Source organism: Lipomyces tetrasporus, assembly GCF_029532465.1.
Source record: "Lipomyces tetrasporus strain NRRL Y-64009 chromosome Unknown POJ06scaffold_1, whole genome shotgun sequence".
Classification (NCBI taxonomy): Eukaryota; Fungi; Ascomycota; class Lipomycetes; order Lipomycetales; family Lipomycetaceae; genus Lipomyces; species Lipomyces tetrasporus.
The window spans coordinates 2,469,732-2,488,626 of NW_026611596.1; the positions used below are offsets into that span (position 1 = coordinate 2,469,732).

Here is an 18,895-nt window from a genome sequence, read left to right on the forward strand (position 1 = left end):
CGCAATGTCTGCCTTGGTCGTCGTATCAGGTGTGCGATTGTTGTCAGCAGCTGCAGGTTTGACATCCTGCATTGCGCTCGCGTCCCCATCTCGCTCGTCCTTTTTTGCACTCTTCCTCCGCCGCTCATTCCGCTTCCGGCGCTCCCTCAGCTTGCGCTTCTTCTGGGCAATCTTCTCGTACTTTCTAAACTCCCGCTCGAATCTCCTGCCTTCGCGGCCATCGAACTTCTTGATCCGCGCGCTCGGTTTTGCAAATCCGTCTTTGGGGGTGTGCCTGCTTGACCGCGGATCCTGGACACGAACAGCCGGGTATTGCTTTGCCGGTTTGGCTTCTTTGCCGCCTTTTCTCGCCGCCGAGCTCGAAGCGTGACCTTCGGTGGGATGAAGTGGCAGCGGTTTGTTCTTGATGCGCGAGTCGTATGTTTCAAGCGCTTGTTCGACAGTTGATGAAGACTGGAGAAGCGAGATGAGCAGTTGTTTTTGTGAGTCGGATGATGTATCTGTCATTTTTCTCCGCTCTGTAGTTGCGTTGGTAGGTCAAGGTGGTGGGATAATGTGGAGACCGAGGCGTTTGCGGCGGGCTTTTGGAGAGTTTTGTGTGCAATGACGTCGAAGGTTTGTAACAAGACGTCGGCCATAAATGATCCTCGTCCATCCCCAAATCCGCAACAACTTCATCAGCCGTCGCCATTAAATAGTGTACGAATTCAGATAATGTCTAAACGAGCGTCGACCTCATCAACTCACAAACGGGCTCGCAGACGTACGTCGCCCGATTCGTCGCCCGACCCAGATTCGCGGTTGAACGAAGCAGACCTGCTCCAGCAAGACATCCCCGGCGGTCAGCCTAAACAGGGCCGGCGGAACAGATTGCGCGAGGTGCAAGGTTACGGTTCGGATTCGTCTGAGGACGAATTTTTTACGGCCGCACACAAAGCACGGGCCGGCGGCAATGGTAACGCAAGTGGCGCGGGAATCGAGGATGAAGATGAGGATATGTTTGCCGATGAAGATACCCGCAACAATGGCCCCGGTCACGGCAACGACAATGGTGTCGACGGCGACGGCGAGAGCTCTGACGACGATGACTTGGACGGCGTGTCTAAGCGGTCGAAGAAGGTCCGGTTTCTGGAGCTAAATGAGATTGAGGGCCAGGATTTGACTGTTGGCGAGAATGTTGATGCTGAGCTTGTTAACCGTGAAGTTGAGAATTTTGTCGCCACACATGCTCAACGACAGGGCAACAATTTTGGTATTCGGAATGGCAAGGCGAAAGGGGACGCTATGGATGAGGACGACGAGGAGGAGGAGGATGTGACGGAGGACATCGACCCCGAGATAGGGTTAACAGGATCACGACTGCACGCACCACAGCTCGAGGCGTTTAACATGCGCGCGGACCTCGAGGAAGGCCAGTTTGATGCAGAAGGGACATTCATCCGGCGCATGGACGCGGAGTCTAAGACTGAAGAAATGCACGACGTGTGGCTTGATGGTGTTTCGCGGCGAGAAATTCATGCTGCGGCCAAAGCGGACGAGGAACGCAAGGAAAGAGAACGGATCGCCGAGGCGGAGAGGAGAAGGGATGAGGAGGATCGGCCGACTAGTGCGTTGATGGGGAGTTTACTTTGCGAATTGGATGTTGCTGAGACAGCGCTGGAAGCGTTGCAGCGGTTAGGTCCCGGAAAGAAGAAAAAGTGGGGGAACAACAGACGGAAGAAAGTGGAAGTCGAAACTGACGAGGACAGGGAGAAGGAGCGGAGGCGGAAAGAGAGCGTGGAGACGATTACTGATGCCGCAGACAAGCTCATGACTCGGGGTGTGCCGGAAATCTACGATCTGCCGAGAGAGCATATTGCGAGGTTGTACACACGGGACACGGGACAAGAATGGAGGCGAGAGGATTTTGTATGATGTTATCAATCGATAATGACTGACGATGCCGGTTGATGATTCCCAAACTTGTAAACTAAATACAAACCCGCGCCCAATATTTTGTCCGGTATTGCTGTCAATTAGCCAAAAATTGGCCCAAAAAAACCCCGCATAATAATTACGATAACCATAATAACCAATCAAAACCGTTTATAAAATGCCCGCCGCTTCTCGATAGCTTCAACCGCGCGTTCCCGCATCTTTATGGCGCCCAGAACGCTTTCAAACGACCAGGTAAGCTGTCTCGCGCCCCGCATGAACCCAGTCTGCCGGTCAAATTGCTCGCTCATATTTCCTTCCCCGTCAGAGTGTTTCCGCACAATCTTGAGGAATCCGTCCGCATAGTGGAAAATATTTGATATTACTTGCTCTGTTTCTCTGGAGCCGGGTTTGAACCCTAGGATGGTCGCTGACCGGGACCAGGCTGCGGTCGCAGAGAAGTCGTAGTAATCGGGCTCGATTGTCCGACTGAGAAATGGGAGATAGAAATCCGCAGTCAGGTTGCTGATCATCAGTCCCGTATTCGACAGAGCAAGAGACTCTACTAAACCGTAGAGAGTATGTGCAACGGTCGCCGTGCAGAGGAACCACGGATTGCCGAGCTCGGAATTGATGAGATCGCCGCCAGAGTAGACGTCTTCTGGATATCGACCGATGCCGACGGCAACAGGGCCGTCGTTCGAATCGTACAAGTCTTGCTCGTTGACGGGATAGCGAACGCGCATGTCGGCTACAAGTGCCTGCAGCGACGCGATAATCATGTCGCTGTGCATCGGAAAGACTGTTTCCGAACCGCCGTGTATCGCACCTAACAGCAGGGCGGCATCAAGACCGGACCGCGCGGTCGCGAGGGTTTCGACGAGATATCCACGCTCGTCGTCCCAGAACGACAGCAAAAATTGTTTGACTCCATTAGCCTGGATATGGTACCACCGGCCGGCGCCCTGGTCGCTAAAATCCGACGAGACCTGCTCGCCGAGGAGAAGCGCTTTGTACTGCACCATGGCAGTGAAAAAATGCAGGCCCTCCTGCTCTTCCCAGAGATCGAAGCCCGGCGAGGCCCAAAACTTGGACGTGTACTCGAGGTCTGGCTTGATAAGGTCGTAAAGATAATGTAGGGAGTCGATCGAGGCGCCGCGGCGTTGTAATGCGCGCATATATGAGATTAGGGTGATTGCGCGCAAGGCCGGCCCATCCTACTAACGTTAGCACTGGCCATAGCTGAATGGCACGAATAACTTGCTCTCTGGGGTCTTCCCCACGTTCCTACAAATGCTCGTCCGTCGACTTCAAATTTCGGCTCGCCGAGGCCGCCTCGGCCAACCTGACCACTCGGATTCGAGGTCCATTGTGTACTTCTGACGTTATCGACATAGGCATCGATGATCGCCTTGACGGACGTATTTCCCGACATTTCGTACTCATCAACCAGAGCACGCATGGTAATCGCACCGTCGCGCACCCAGTGGTAAAAGTAGTTTGGATGTTCGCGTGATGGACTCGCGACCACGACACCGGGCTTTACATTTTGCCCGGCCACGTTTGCTCCATCTGGCCCAATATTGGCCAGGATTCCTTCAAATGACAGGGCAGATTGGGTTGATAGCCAGGCCGCAAAGTCAGCATCTTCGGAGCCTTCCTCCGTTGAGGTAAGGATGGACGATTGCTTGCGGAGCCATGAGAAGACGGACGGGCGGTGGATGTTCGAGAGAGCGACCGAGTCTCTTAGGTGACCGGCAGTCGGTTCGATGACGAGCGCAAACGCGCAGGTCGCAGGTAGAAGCGCGCTGAGCAGGCGCATCGTGACGGGTAGTCGTTATCGAAGTCGAGGATTTCGAGGCGACAGGAGGAGGATGGCAGTCTGAGACAATAGACCTAATCCGCGATATGGGATTCTGTCACTAAAATCGGTGCGGGAGATAATGAGGGAACCAAAGAAAACAACGGCCAAAAAATAATCTACCAAAAAATAGTACAGAATACAGTCTGGGACAGGAAATAGAGAAAAAGGCGGAGTTGCGGGGCCTCGACCTCGAAACGGGCCAAATGATGTTGGGTTAATATCCTTCGAACGGGTCAGCCTACTCTTTGGGTCAGCACTTTGGCCGGGATTTGACCGGACGTTTGTGAGGGCGACAAATGCCGTGGTTTAGTCGTATTACGCAGAATTATTGCTGCTTGGACGTCTAGAATCGATAGAATCAAATACAATGAGCAAGCGATAACCGGACCGACAATTAACATCGAGTCTGATAGAGGCCCAAGCTTCGCACGACTAAGGCACGTGCAGATAGCGCACATGCTTATTTATTGTGGTGTCGAAAAGCCAAGAATTTAGGTGGCTGGCTCTGTACATGACGCACCACAACAAGATATCATGCAGGTGTACGAGTTACTAAGGTGGACTGCCCAAACCCAAGCATTGATGCAAACAAACCTGCTGAAGTGCCCCAGTTGTGAATCCACTAGTAGTCGCGATAGTAGAATAGGGCATTATACGGTTGAGCATCTGCTCAAGTGTAGGAGTTGACAGTCACACGTCTTGCTTTCTTCCCTGCAATCTTCCGCTGTGGAATATGAGTTCTGACCGCTTACCGCAAGATGTTATCCATTATATAACTTATTCCGATAAATTTTCGCTATATATCTACTCCAAGCGCCAGCCGTTCAGCAATATTATACATATAGTACGATGCAATGCAACACGATACACTATAGTACACTAATCGTCATCATCGTCAAACTCCATGCCCATCTCGTAGTCATCGTCCGACGGAATTGCAAATCCTGACGTCGACTGTCTGCGCGGCGTCTCCATCTCCAGACTCTCTTCGCCTGATGCCTCCTGCTCCTCCTGCTCCTCGTCCTGTTCATCATAATCCTCCTCGTCAGATTCCATGCCCAAATTATCGCCCTCCGGAATGTCGGCATCAAGATCGACCTCGTCCGCAAGCGTATTGACTCTGTAGCGGCGTCGCCGTTGCCGTCGAGGCCACCCATCAAGCGCCTCCTCAGCCACTTCGTCCTCGTCCACATCTTCTTCATCTTCATCATCTTGTTCCTCCACTTCCTCATCCTCTTCTTCTCCAATCTCCTCCTCCTCTTCTGCTCCATCCATCATAACCAACTCTCCGTTCGGATTTTCAATCAGTCCGTTATCCTCAGACTCTGAATCCGACAATTCCTGCTCCTCAAGCAGCGCTTGCTCAGTTTTGGTAAACCCTGGCGGCCTCAAGAACGTAAACCCAAACGTCCGGATCGATTCCATGTTATGCACAAGCTCGGCCTCCGCGAACTCCAACGCTGTCACCGGAACCGCATGCGGTCCTGGCCGACTGCTTGACGGAATTGACTCGTCTTCATCGTCTTGAATGGTCGCGCCAGGCAGAAATTGCGACTTCGGATTGGTGGAACGGCGAATGACGTGCCGCTTGTAGGTCGGCGTGTACCATATGTCGTGTGAGTTTTTTGGAAACAGCGATGGAACCGAGAGCATCCTATCCGGCAGCGTGATTCCCTTAGTTTCGTAAACCTCGTGAGGAGGTGTCGGCGATCTCTGTTGATGGATCACGATCTTCAAACAAGTGCGCCGCATGTTAGGGTTAGTTAACGCCGTAGCGACTCCGTGTCATCATTATTGCCTCAACCCGTCGTCACTTGATAACCTAGAGCTCACTATCCACCAATTCATCTACAACATCCCAAATGGCCGACCGCGAGATTCTGCCGGCAACTGTCCGTCCGCGTCACTATGCACTCGCGATCTATGACCTCAATTTCACTGACTTCACCTACAAAGGAGCGGTGAAGATCGACCTCGACGTCGTGGGACCAACCCCTATTTCCGAGATCCAGCTCAATGTGCGCGAGCTCACCGTTTCCGAGGCCGCGATTTCGTTGGAGCTGTCGAAGAGTATGTATACATGTACTGGAATTTAGATGCGATGCTGACGATCCAGCGTCGGCCGAGATCAAAGTGACCAAGATCTCGGTCGACGAAAAGGCCGAGATCGTCACACTCGAGCTGTCCGAGCCGCTACCTCTCGAAGCGACGCGAGTGTCGCTCACGATCGCGTTCACGGGCTTGTTGAATAACAAGATGGCCGGCTTTTATAGGTCAAAGTATACTGATGCGAACGGCAACGAGGCGTATATGTACTCGACCCAGTTTGAGGCTACTGACGCCCGACGCGCGTTCCCTTGGTGAGTCGGCCGGTTCAAGTGGAGGCAAAACCGTTTGCTAATAGTGAAGCTTTGATGAGCCGGCGTTGAAGGCGACGTTTGATTTCTCCATCACGGTGCCTGAGGAATGGACTGCGCTAAGCAACATGCCCGAGGTCTCGAGCAAGCCACCGGAAGACGGCAAGAAGAAGGGCGTCGCGGGTACGAAGCTCAAGACCGTCACATTTGCCACGACGCCTATTATGAGCACATATGTATGCACAGCTTGTTGTTTCTGAGATCGCGCTAACAGATTTAGTTGCTCGCGTGGGCTTGCGGCGACTTTGAATACGTCGAGGCATTTACCGACCGTCTTTACAACGGCAAGAAAGTCCCCGTGAGAGTGTACACTACCAAGGGTATTGTCAAGCAGGGCGAGTTTGCGTTGCAGAATGCGTACAAGATTGTTGACTACTTCTCCGACGTGCGTATACGTATAGAGGTTAAATGAATTAGCCGCGCTGACATCGCATGTAGATTTTTGAAATCGATTACGTGCTTCCAAAAGTCGATCTTTTGGCCGTTCACGAGTTTTCACACGGCGCTATGGAGAATTGTATGTTGCGTTTTGTGTGATGAGCTCCGGACCGGCGCTAATCTTTTAGGGGGCTTGATTACGTACCGCACGACGGCGCTGCTGTTCGATCCCGAGACAAGCGACTCAAAGTACAAGAACAGGGTCGCGTACGTTGTCGCCCACGAGCTGGCCCACCAGTGGTTCGGCAATCTCGTGACGATGGAGTGGTGGAGCGAGCTGTGGTTGAACGAGGGTTTTGCGACGTGGGTCGGCTGGCTCGCGATCGATTATTTGTATCCGGACTGGGACGTGTTTGCCGTGTTTGTGTCGGAATCGCTGCAGGGGGCGCTTAATCTCGACTCGCTGCGCCAGTCGCACGCGATCGAAGTGCCGGTGCGGTCAGCGCTCGACATTGACCAGATTTTTGACGCGATCTCGTACTTGAAAGGCGCGAGCTCGATCCGCATGATCAGCTCGCACATCGGAGTCAAGACGTTTTTGAAAGGCGTGTCGAACTATCTTCGCCAGCACGCGTACGGCAATGCGACAACCAAGGATCTCTGGGACGCGGTCGGTAAGGAGAGCGGGGTCGACGTGAACGCGATCATGAACGACTGGATCACCAAGATCGGGTTTCCGGTCGTTACCGTGATCGAGAGCCCGGCCGGGGTGACATTGCGGCAGGACCGGTTTTTGTCGTCTGGCGACACGACCGTGGACGAGAACCAGACGTCGTGGTGGATTCCGCTCGGGATTTACACGGATGGCGGGTCCGCGAACGCGTACTCTGGCGTGTCGTCGTTCTCTTCGCGCGAGACGATTTTGGCCGGACTCGGGCCGGACGATTTCTACAAGCTCAATCGCAACCAGACCGGCGTTTATCGCGTCAACTATCCGCCCGAGCGCCTGGCCAAGCTCGGCCTGGCAAAAGACAAGCTGTCGATTACCGACAAGGTCGGGCTGATTGCGGACGCGTCGGCCATGGCCCTGGCGGGGTTGGGGTCGACGACGGGATTGCTGGGATTACTTGACGGGTTACGGGGCGAGGAGTCGTACGTGGTGTGGTCGGAGATTGTGGCCAGGTTGAGCAGCCTGCGGTCGGCCATGTTTGAGCAGTCGGAGGACGTCAAGGCCGGACTTGCCGCGTTCACGCGGTCGCTGGTGTCGCCGGCGGTCCGCAAGCTCGGGTGGGAGTTTAAGGCCGACGAGGACTATTTGACGGCGCAGCTGCGGGCGCTTTTGATCGGCAGCGCTGGCACGGCCGGGGACGAGGACGTCGTGGCCGAGGCGCGGGCCCAGTTTGCAAAGTACGTGGCCGGAGACAAGACGGCCATTCATCCGAACCTGCGCCGGGCCGTGTTTTCGATCGTGCTTGGCCAGGACGACGGCGTGGACGAGGCGGCCGCGACCCAGGCGTACGAGGTCGTGCTGCAGGAGGTCTTGCAGCCGAGCTCGGTCGACGGCAAGGAGATCGCGCTGACCGCGCTGGGCAAGTCGAAGCGGCCGGCGCTGATCGCACGCACGCTGGACCTGGTCCTGTCCGGCGACGTGGCCGTGCAGGACGTGCACACGCCGGCGGCAGCGTTGGCGGCCAACGGCGCCGCCCGGTGGGCGCTGTGGCGGTTCATAAAGGACAATTGGGCGCAGATCTACGAGGTCATGTCGGGCAACATGGTCGTGCTCGACCGGTTCGTGCGGCTGTCGATCTCGCGGTTCGCGAGCCGCGAAGCCAAGGACGACATCCAGGCCTTCTTCGCCGACAAGGACACGCACGGGTTTGAGCGCAGTGTCGGCCAGGCGCTTGATGTCGTCGGCAGCTTTGCCGGCTGGGTCGAGCGCGACGCGGGCGCGGTCGCCGAGTGGTTAAAGGAAAGGGGATATTAAGCAGCGAATACGGGAACTCTTTTTTTTTCTTAAATTGTGGCATATAACCAATGTAATTAATTCAATTTGCGCTCACTTGGCGGGGGACGTTATAGTAGTCGCCGGCATTGCAGGACCAGTCCGAGTCCAAGTAAACGGTAACTCTTGGCATGCTGATATCATACAAGTACGACAACGCCTCGATCCGGACATACAGTTTGTCGGCGCCGTAGGACTCGAATCGGTAATTGAGTTCGTAGATCGAGTCGGGTGTCAAGGTCGTTGCGTCGGGCGAGACGGAATTGTCGAACAGGGCGCTGTCGAAATCGGACGAATTTGCCAGGCGCAGTCGCACGTAGAACCCGGCCGCGCCGTCGGACGGGGTTGCGTTTGTGCGCAGGATATATTGGTATGAGAACATGACACGGTATGTCGCGTCAGCGTCGCCCGCGAGCGACAAGTTCTGCTCGAGCGTGGCCTGGTTGCCGTCTATTGCCGGCTGGACGGAAGGGTCGTCGACGTAGGGCAGGATCACACCGGCCGGCGAGTTGTCGGCGAACTCGGCGGGCACGAAGTTGAAGGTCAGGTTGTTGGCTACGGTCCAGGGACTGTTGCTGTCCGTTTGGTCCGAGCCGACGGTCGTGAATCTCGGGTCGTCGACCACGTTCGACTCTGGCACGCAGTACGAGTCGGCGATCGTCGCGTTGCGGGTGTGGAACGAGACATAGTCGCCGTCGAGCTGGTCGTAGTAGAACACGGGCATGTCGGATTCGTAGTTGCATGAGTTGTCCGCCGGCTCGTACACACTGACATAGTAAATGAACAGATCGACCCCGAACCCGAGCCCGGCGATGGCGACGTAAATTTCTCCCCTGGGATTGGCCGAAACGGTCCCGCCGGCGAATGCGCGGGTGGAAAAGCTGCCGTCGTTGGTCGTGTCGAGGCCGGCAATTGTGCTGGTGGTGACGTTGTTTGCACCGCTCGAGCCGCCTACGTCTCTCGTCGCGGCGACCGACAGATTGAACGTGTCCTAGTCGTCCGGTCAGCTTACGCAATAACAAGTGTTCAGAATGTGCGCACAGACCCACGGCCAGTCTGCTGGCACGCCGGCAAATGTCAACGCAGTGTATGCGAACGCAAGGCTGTACTCTTTGCCGGCGGTGAGGCCCGAGATGGTCTGGTTTGCGTACGCGTACGAGTCATACGACTGCGACAGGCCGAGTCCGGGCAAGAACAGGCCGGCCGGCGACCCGTCTTTCCACGACAGCGGCTCAAAGTGGTAGATGCCGTTGGCGATTGTCCAGTCCGTCGACGCGTTTGTGAATCGCGGCGACTTGACGATGTTGGAGTCCGACACGCAGTACGACGAGGCTACTGTCGTTTCGGTCGGCACAGGCGGCGCAGAGGACGAGGCTACTGTCGTTTCGGTCGGCACGGGCGGCGCAGACGACGATGCTATTGACGTTGCGGTCGGCACGGGCGGCGCAGACGACGAGGCTATTGGCGTTGCGGTCGGCGCGGGCGGCGCAGATGACGAAGTTGCTGGTCCGTCAGAGCTCGAGCCTGTCGACTTGATGTCGCCATTGTTTCTGGTGAGGCCGACACCGAGACCAACCCCGAGTCCGACGGCGACGACAATGATCGCGACGACGGCACCAACGATCCATGCTTTCCTGTGGCTTTTTGTGGTCTTCTCGCTGTCGTACGCGAGCTCCGAAAGATACGACGTGCCCGCATTTTCTGCGTACTGCTCGTGCTGTTGCTGCTGTAAGCCGACCAGCGGCGCAGGCGAAGTTGGCGATGGGACCTGCGCTGGCTGAGTAGTGTTAGTTGCGACTTCGGGCGCCGACGATCCGTAGTACTCATCGGCTGCCTGGGGGGCGTTGTGGCTTGGATAGTACGAATTGTAGTAGTCCGACATGACGATGGTGATGATGCCGAGGTGCGGTTCGGACGAGCGACCGGCCACAATCCTCACAGTTATAACTTCTCACCGCGATGGCCCTGGCTCATGATCGCTTGCGAGTCGAAGAATCCTCGGTTAAAACGGGGTCAAGAACACGTGCGGCTGCCTTGTTTTGCACTGTTCGCTCGCTATATTCAGCCGCTTGTCTGAAAAGCGCACCCAAAACAGTACGCACGCCATGGCTGCAACCGAGCGTCTAATCGTTTGTGGTTAGCGGCACGTCGTGCAATAAACTTTATTTAGTGCGGATTCGGTTAGCGGCTAGCGAGTTTAACCTTCGCACTGACAGCGGAAATTTATCGTCGAAGCAGCAATCTATGGTCCGGGTTACCCACTAGTGCGAATCTATTTCCATATGGTCAAGAGGACATTAGCGAGGTGTCAATAAGACTAAATGTCAGTCTTCTGCAGTGGAGTAATTGCACTGCAGAGTTTGGATTTAAGCATGCGATTCTGAGTAGAAGACAACGTTGAGGAATGTTCACTGCTGCGAGAGAGCAACACTGCATGATCAGTTACGTAAAGATAATCGTGATCTCCTGTCGATGTGGGACCATTGTCCTTGTCCGGCACGTGCGGCTTAGGCGAGTGATCAATCTAGGAACTCCCTAAACTCTAATGAAGGTTATTTATTGTGTTTGACGCCTCTCTCGGTACCGCATAACGCTAATTCGACTCAATGTGTTTGCAGACTTAGACTGCGCAGCTCGTCGCCTGGTGAGTATCTACATCCAAGATATCCTCATTGCCAACCGGCGGTATCACTAACGTGAGCTGTTTCACTGCTTCCTCCGTTCAGGATCACTTGCCGCTCGAAATCGGACATTACAAGAACCTCGTTTTCGGTCGCAACAACGATGACAAGTGTGACATTATCGTTCGTGGACCAGCGACCGCCTTGAGTCCAAATTATAGCCAATTTCAGATAGCTTACCACGCCAATTGTGATTTCCGGAATTTGGCACGACTAGACGAAGAGCATATTTTTGGATACGTGCTGATGGACGATTGGAGTACGCGCGATGTGCAAGTCTGGGAGCTTGGTTCGGTTACGGTGAAGGGCCACATCCAAAACTTCAGGGGTACAACTAAAGGCGGAGACGAGAGGTTCGTGGTTTGTCACTAGAGCTTGCAAGTCCGGACCTCCATTTTATAGAGCAGAATCAATTTACTACTATTCAGTCTGCAATTAGTAGGACTTGAACCCGCAGAGTTTTTTTAATGTACTAAAGTGTGGTCGAGACAGTAACATCATTCAGAGCAGTCCACTCTTTAACTACACGGGGTCTATGTGAAGTCGGTGCGTCTATTTTGTTGGTTGCATAGAGTATACACATGTTACTAAAGCAGATCTAATAAATATCTAATAAATATACCGATATGTAGGATTAAACTCCCGGTCAACTCCAACCTCGTCTATCTCTTCCACGTTCTGGCTCTCGACTGCACCCCACTTCTTGTCTAGTTTGTAATTCAGATACTGCAAGTAAAATCGCAAAATGAGGGCGAGCGTCGTGACCGCCAATAGGCATCCACACGAGACCCACATTGCCTTGCGATAATACGGCGCGTCTTCGGTCGGGAACAACCTCGTTCCGATCAGCGGCCCGCACTGTCCGACAACGTTAAGCAAAAACGCTCCCGTGCCTTTCTTTGAGTCCGTGCCCTGGTTGTCGACTGCCCACGGCATGATCACACCGACGGTCGTAAACATCCCGATCGCGCAAAGATAGATGGCAAAGTACCGCACGCCGTTGTTCGACACGATTGCGAGAACAAGATATCCGACCGCGCTTACGATCGAAAACGGAATGATCAATGCAGATCGGCTGCTATACTTTGCTGCCACAAATGTCGTCGTAATCACGCTTATCCAGGAAAGAATATAGGGCGGCGCGCTCATTCCCTGTGCTCGCACGGAGCTATAGCCCATATTGTGGATCAGAGCCGGCATGAAAACGGACAATGAGGAGAACGACACGTTGACGCACAAATACATGAGCGCAATTATCCACGACCGCGGTTCCATCAGGGCCTCGAAAATTTGCTTCACTTTGACACCCCGCTTGTGCTCAGTCACGCCGGTCTGGCGAGCCATGCGAGCAACCGCGATTTCCTTCTCTCGAGCATTGAACCATTTTGCTTCAGGCGCGGACCGAGGAAGGAAGAACAACGCGACGATGGCAATGGACATGGTGGGAATACCCTCCAGCAGAAATAGCAGCCGCCAGTTTTCTAGCTTAGAGTGGCCGGAAGTGATGCCGGATGCCAGTGCGCCCGCGAACGCGGACGCCAGTGGTGCGGACGAAAAAAATAGGCCGGACCTGAACGCCATCTCGTGGCGGTGATAAAAGAACGACAGGAAGAACGGCACACCCGGGCCATACGCTGCTTCGGCGGCACCAAGCAATGCTCTGAGGGCCATCAGTCCGCCCCAATTTTGTATCGACGCCTGAATTGAAGCTACCATTCCCCAAAAGAAAACGACAGCGAAGACGTAGTAGTTTGCTGGAAACACCTTCCAAAGCAGGGTGCACCACTCAAACAAGATATACGGGATATAGAACATCGTCAGGAGCCACGAGAACTGGTTGCTCGAAAATCCGAGTGACTTAGACATGCCGGCGGTATTTGCGTTGCCAATATTGGACCGATCTAGAAACGAGCAGAGGTAAATCGCCGACAGCATTGACATAAGCCGAATATCGAGCTTGCGTAGGTACCGGCGCTCTTCTTCAGGCGTGAACGTGGTCAACGCGGCTGCATACGCTTCAGCGTCCGAATGCTCGCCCAGGTTCTCGGTGAACTTGTCGTCCACCTTGAAATCCTCCATCGTGTGCGGGGCATCCGCGAGTTCTGAGTCGGTCATGACAGGCTCTGCTGGCTGGGCGCTAGACAGCGAGCGCGCGCGAACATTTAGAAAATGCCGAGGTATATAGTCGGGCAGAAATGATAGGGATTGGCCCCACGTTAGTCATGTGCAGCCATCCGGTGGAGGTGGAAGGCGGGGTAGCAGTCGAGGCAGTAAATTGAAGTCTTAGCCGTTCCGGGCCGGCCTGAAATGATGCAGTGCCGATATTCTGACACAGACGCTCGCAGTGACGCGTTGTCGCTCCGAGGCAAACTTGCTCCACGAGGCAGGGCGACGCGCTGCATTAACAAGCTTTGCCCGGCATGGCGTCCCCATTCAACATGGGGCGTATAGTTTTCGGATAAACGTCAAGCGAGCTGCAGCAATGTTTCCAGCCTTAGCTCACGGGTCCGGAAGAATTACCGAGAGGGTTAGGGTCTACACTAAAGTTGATTGAGGTACTCATTTATCAACAACGTAGGCTCACTGCTGTCGGCCATTCCAACTGCCATCGCTAAGCAATCTCGCCCGAGTCGCCGACTCTGGCAAACGTCGCTCCGTCGCGAAAAGACAACAACCAGATATCCGTATGTAAGCGAAAAGTAAGCTTTTGGTTTAGAGTTTACGTCCCTGTCATAAGCCGCACCGGACCTAGCGGGTTAGGGCCTATCGGATGGTTGCTACATCTTCCGGGTTCTTCTGTCGGGTATTTTAAGCGTCGTAATCGCTCCCAACAGTACAGTCCTAACGGCGTAGTCTCGGTACTTATTTGCACTGTCAACTACAGCGAATAGAACATTCCGTTAGTGATGAAATTAGTGACTATAGAGTTGATTACTGACCAGGCAATATTCCACCTCAAAACTGAATTGCCTTAGTCGACGTGAATATTTTCCTTAGATGACTTGCATAAAAGCCCTCAACCCGTTTCCGCAGTGAACTCAGAATTATATTAGTTGACTAGGATTTTTTCGCATTCCAATCGCCGTCCCCCAACAAGTCATGAGCCTGCGCCGGCCAGATGTGTCCAGATTAAAGGACCACAATTCACACTTCCACTTGCACCCAGTTTGTCAGAGTTTCGGAAGTACGTATCTAGGAGCAACCACTCGTACTACCCGGTCTCGTTACAAGTAGCTTTCAAATCAAAATCACAACAAACACAAACAAAGACCTCGACTGGTTCCGAATCGTTTTCTGCAAGCTACCCATTCCTCTAAACTTCTACGCGTGTCGCCCTTAACGCAATGAGACCCATTGACGCGATCTACGATCTTACGCCTGCGCTCGCGAAGCCGCGTGCCCGGTGATGGCGATCACGACACGCGAGGGCGCAGACCAGACAGCGAGGCGGTATAAAGTCTACAAGAATTTCCATGAGATTCATGGCCCAGAAGGACACTGTCCAAAAGTCACAGCCAAGATAGACACTGTCCAAGAAGCCAACTGCCAACGCATATCCAATGGAGAGTGAGATATCCGAAGTACTCGAAATTCTCAGTGGTCCGCTACCTTGGTGACTCGGTGCTAGAGTTCATAGTCTCCGAGGACGGTTACAAGAAAATCATTGAGGAGAGAGAAAAGTCCAACCGAAGGTGAGGTCCAATTGATTCTATTTCATGACTCTGGATGCTGACGTGAACAACAACTATCAGGCATAAGGTATGGTACGATGGCGAGTCTCAGCAAGTCCTAATCAATTGCTGTCCAAGCTATCTCCACGAACGCACGAGACTGATGGTAATTGACAGTATGGTGGACGAAGCCGTAAGGGTGATGCGCAATGCCGGGGTAAGCAATCACGTTACCTCGAGAATACACAATGCTGGACACTTGACGACATCTACAATTTATAGTAGAAAGTCTTACAAGGAGCCAGATGGGCTCATTATATTTGACGACGACGACGATGAATCTATAGATCCTAGTAGAATTGCTTTTGAACTGAGCGTTTCGCAGTCGTACTCCAGCCTGCGTCGGGCGACTTTGTGGTGGATCGAGCAAAAGCAAGCTACCGTAGCAGTGCTGCTGTGCCTGACAGAGGTCGACAGGAATTCTGGGGCGGCTCATCGAGTGTTTCATACCATCGAGGACCGCAACGCGGAAATGCAAACGTACCTTATTGAATTCAACAGACAACGGAGAGTGGAGCGTCGCCCACTGGGACTGCTGAAGTATAATGGGTACAAATGGTTTGGAACTCTCCGTGATGCGTTCTTCGAGACGTATCGAGAAACTGATGCCGGCATAGTGAAGAGTGAGCCAGTGGTAAGTTCCATGAGACATCGCCAATTTTCCCTTCTCTTACATATGAAAACAGCACCTCGTCAAGGATGGAGTCGACGTCACTGACGCGATTCCGCGTGATTTGACGGTTGAAGTGGGTGACTTTGTTCCCCACAATTGGCTGAGCGACGACGTTGTCAGACGATTAGTTGTCAACTTTTTCCAGCCGCAGACATTCATGGATGGTCTATCTAGCGCAATCGTCAGAACTGCACTCAACAGAGTGGAAGAGACTTTTGAAGTTGAGGAACATTGACACCATTTGCATGATTCGCTAACCACCTATTCTATTTTACTAATTGTCAATTCCAATATTATACAACGTCACTGGAGACCAACTACTGCTGGTCACTGATTAAAATAAAATAACTTATTATATTGAGGCACTGTGGAGCCCGAAATTCTGTGTCAGGACAATCAGAAAGGCACAACATCATATTCACACATGGATTATTGCTAAAGAATTGAAAACTTGAGTAGTAATTTACCCCCACCTGAACTTGGAACTTCATTTACTCCTTCAATAAAACCTAGCGGCGTGAATTCTGCGGAGTGCCAGCTGACATAGATACATACCTTCAATCAATCGCATCCAGTTTAAGATAGCCAATTTACAATGCTTAAATTCCCGAACGCGCCCGTTCAAGTCTGCCTTCTTAGTGACCGCCGTAGACAGGGAAGGTTAACTCACAATCGTTCATTGAGCACATCCACACCCTGTAACCAGCTTCCACGTTAATATGTTATGCGTAAATAAACAGTTAAAGCGGGCATTGTTGTTGCTAATCATTCTTGTTGTTACTGAGTGTGACTGAGTACCTCATTTCTCTGAACGCCAGTGGACCACTTTGTCGCACTCAGTGATAGTGTACTGTGTACCCAGTGGGCCATTTCATTTTTCATTTTTTAGCCTGAACCTAACGTAGACGAGCCGGCGGGAGAAGTGACGGTTGATATTTATTATATTCGACACCTTATGACCTCTGAGACATTAATTACACGGCAGTGGCATGAACACCATCACCGTCGCCGACCACAACTTGCTTCCCGTCCCGCATACGTCCGACAATCATACCCTTTGCCACTGACTTGAGAAGCGCCTTGCGGCTGACTCCCGTAGCATCGATGTACACCAAGCTGACGTTTGTAACTCCGCCTGTAAGCTGGGCAGCAACGGCGCCGGCCTCCGGTCCGTAGCGATGGCCAATCATAGTGCTGGCAGCCGCAGAGCCAGAGCTTAGCACAGTACGCGCGCTCTGCTCAATGCCATCCGCAAGCGTCGAGAAGGCAATTATGGACCGGTTCAAGATGCCAGGCTTATACTCGACTCTTTCTCCAGATCTGTCGTGGCTGCTCAGCTGATCCTGTTCCTTGACTCCGGCCAAAGATGCTCCAAAATTCTGCGCATACTTGCTCACTTGAGCTACAGTCTTGGCGGAGAAATCTGCTGCACCATGTGAAATGGAGCTTATCCTGCGGATATGTGCATGCGTTGCACCTGAAAACGTCATGGGCTTGGGATTCGGCTTTGAATACTTGGTGAAACTATCCGCTCCACTGGTCAAAACATTCGCAAAGTATGACGACCCTGTGACGATCAGACGCGATGCAGTTGCAGACGTCTGGACAATCGTCGACTTCTGATATGCGGGGTGTTGGGCCATCCGGAGATATTCGTCAGAAACGTTGCTGACACTGATCTGATTGCCTTCGCCTTCGGCAGGAAGCCGAATCTCAACGGGACCTAGAAACCATCCCAAGTTAAAATGGCATCAATAAACCACACATCAACCAGTCGCTCACACTTTGACCCGGGCTTTACTTCGGGTTTCTCCATGATCTCGTATCCATCCGTCAACTCGCCGACTACGCTCCCATCCTCCTCATCTACAAGCACGATCTTTCCATGTGACTCTCCCGGCCTAGATTCAGCAGATGAGATATCGCCTTCGCCAGAGCCTGCCTGGTTATAGGATTGCTGTCGGTTGGGGGGAGCCGTGCGTTCGAGGAATGCTGTGCATTGCGCGAGAATGGTCTCGAATGTGTCGACATCCTCCTGCGTCACCATTTGCAGCCCGGTGCCAATACTGGGGAACTGAAGGCGCAGAAAGGCTCCAGAATTCGGGCCTAGATCCCAGCGCGGGATGAGATAGCTATTGGGGGGTTGGTGGTAGATCTGGGTCTTAGCAGGGAGGGGCATATCCAATTCCGGTGGAAGGTGCAGATGGAGATAGAAATCTTCGTCTGACATCTCAGGGTAGCCTTCTATATTAGGACCTCCAGAACCAGGGGAGGAGGTGGAGACCATCAGGAGAGAGAGGGTCTGAGGGCCTGATGGGGTGAGCTCATACTCCTCGCCATTCTGCAGATGGTAGGCACGGATGTTGTTGATACTGTAGAGTAGTCTGGGGTCATGCATGCTGGAGGACATGATTCCGATGTTGCAACCACGGACACCGCAAAGTTGTGGAATTGTTGATAGCTTGCTTTGGGACAGTCGAGGCAACGATCCGCGGGTATCGAAGGCGAGGGCGTATTGCAGAGGCAGTCAAGACAGCAGAGCCGACAACGGAACACACAAGGCTCCGCAACAACTAACGGGCTTAAAATAAATTATAACGAATCCTGAATGGTAAACGAGTAAGACGACGAGTCGGAGCGCAGGAGGGGAGATTCCGCCACCGAGACTGTTGACAGACCCACCGCGCGGCGCTCAGGGGGAGGATCTACATAGTCAGGTCCCTAACCCACATACTGACGTAAGTTGTGGCGATGCAGAGTCGATACCCGCAAAGACTGGTTGGTGTCAATCATTTCTGAACGTCATTTGTCTATATCCGTGGTTTGATTTAACTGTTCGAAAGGACTGATTTTTATCTGGATAAGTACCCCGTTGCCGTGGCTGTATCATGGTCACATCGCACGAAATCCGGGCAAAATCATTACTAGAATACTTGAGGTTTGGGTGATGAATGACCCGGATCATGAATCTGGGCCAACGTTTACCCGGCCTCTTTGCGGCTCATTACTATGGAATCCAGGCACACAATTTTAACTATGGGGTTCCTTGCACCTGGAATGTTACCAAACCTGCCCCTGCTTGACCTGTCAACACGTAACTGTGCCGCCTGCGACGATCCTTCGGAAGATATACATTGCGATATATTCGTAATTTGAATTAGGGCTGTAGACGGATGGCGGAATATGGCGGATTGTATCCGCAAAATATCCGTCTCGAATAAAAATCCGCCAGTAC

General features: G+C 53.1%; 8 protein-coding genes across 8 annotated transcripts; 3 read left to right on the forward strand and 5 right to left on the reverse strand.

Moving 5' to 3' along the window:
• The first annotated feature begins 591 nt into the window (after window positions 1-591).
• Window positions 592-1,981, forward strand: POJ06DRAFT_244256 (uncharacterized protein). Its single transcript, XM_056186476.1, has one exon. It carries the CDS (start codon window positions 604-606, stop codon window positions 1,912-1,914), a length of 1,311 nt encoding a protein of 436 aa, XP_056047784.1. The 5' UTR covers window positions 592-603; the 3' UTR covers window positions 1,915-1,981.
• POJ06DRAFT_272947 (Six-hairpin glycosidase-like protein) lies at window positions 1,982-4,178 on the reverse strand. Its single transcript, XM_056189576.1, has 2 exons — window positions 3,179-4,178; window positions 1,982-3,131 (listed from the first exon to the last, which is right to left on the reverse strand). Exons 1-2 carry the CDS (start codon window positions 3,734-3,736, stop codon window positions 2,076-2,078), a joined length of 1,614 nt encoding a protein of 537 aa, XP_056047785.1. The 5' UTR covers window positions 3,737-4,178; the 3' UTR covers window positions 1,982-2,075.
• Window positions 4,179-4,529: 351 nt separating this feature from the next.
• On the reverse strand, window positions 4,530-5,485 carry POJ06DRAFT_244258 (uncharacterized protein). The gene has a single exon (XM_056186477.1). It carries the CDS (start codon window positions 5,429-5,431, stop codon window positions 4,658-4,660), a length of 774 nt encoding a protein of 257 aa, XP_056047786.1. The 5' UTR covers window positions 5,432-5,485; the 3' UTR covers window positions 4,530-4,657.
• A 105-nt stretch (window positions 5,486-5,590) lies between these two features.
• Window positions 5,591-8,610, forward strand: POJ06DRAFT_244260 (peptidase family M1-domain-containing protein). The gene is made up of 6 exons (XM_056186478.1): window positions 5,591-5,848; window positions 5,895-6,138; window positions 6,188-6,371; window positions 6,416-6,580; window positions 6,634-6,712; window positions 6,762-8,610. The coding sequence occupies exons 1-6, from the start codon at window positions 5,641-5,643 to the stop codon at window positions 8,555-8,557; spliced, it is 2,676 nt and encodes an 891-aa protein (XP_056047787.1). The 5' UTR covers window positions 5,591-5,640; the 3' UTR covers window positions 8,558-8,610.
• POJ06DRAFT_244262 (uncharacterized protein) lies at window positions 8,611-10,495 on the reverse strand. The gene is made up of 2 exons (XM_056186479.1): window positions 9,621-10,495; window positions 8,611-9,566 (listed from the first exon to the last, which is right to left on the reverse strand). Exons 1-2 carry the CDS (start codon window positions 10,455-10,457, stop codon window positions 8,619-8,621), a joined length of 1,785 nt encoding a protein of 594 aa, XP_056047788.1. The 5' UTR covers window positions 10,458-10,495; the 3' UTR covers window positions 8,611-8,618.
• A 1,370-nt stretch (window positions 10,496-11,865) lies between these two features.
• Window positions 11,866-13,371, reverse strand: POJ06DRAFT_235292 (major facilitator superfamily domain-containing protein; the record flags this gene model as incomplete). Its single annotated transcript, XM_056185823.1, has 1 exon — window positions 11,866-13,371. The coding sequence occupies one exon, from the start codon at window positions 13,369-13,371 to the stop codon at window positions 11,866-11,868; it is 1,506 nt and encodes a 501-aa protein (XP_056047789.1).
• Window positions 13,372-14,816: 1,445 nt separating this feature from the next.
• POJ06DRAFT_285280 (uncharacterized protein) lies at window positions 14,817-16,393 on the forward strand (the record flags this gene model as incomplete). The annotated part of the gene is made up of 4 exons (XM_056190193.1): window positions 14,817-14,823; window positions 14,885-14,948; window positions 15,009-15,621; window positions 15,674-16,393. 4 exons carry the CDS (start codon window positions 14,817-14,819, stop codon window positions 15,893-15,895), a joined length of 906 nt encoding a protein of 301 aa, XP_056047790.1. The 3' UTR covers window positions 15,896-16,393.
• On the reverse strand, window positions 16,393-18,319 carry POJ06DRAFT_18251 (senescence-associated protein-domain-containing protein). The gene is made up of 2 exons (XM_056184755.1): window positions 17,443-18,319; window positions 16,393-17,383 (listed from the first exon to the last, which is right to left on the reverse strand). Exons 1-2 carry the CDS (start codon window positions 18,068-18,070, stop codon window positions 16,635-16,637), a joined length of 1,377 nt encoding a protein of 458 aa, XP_056047791.1. The 5' UTR covers window positions 18,071-18,319; the 3' UTR covers window positions 16,393-16,634.
• Between the last annotated feature and the right edge of the window lie 576 nt (window positions 18,320-18,895).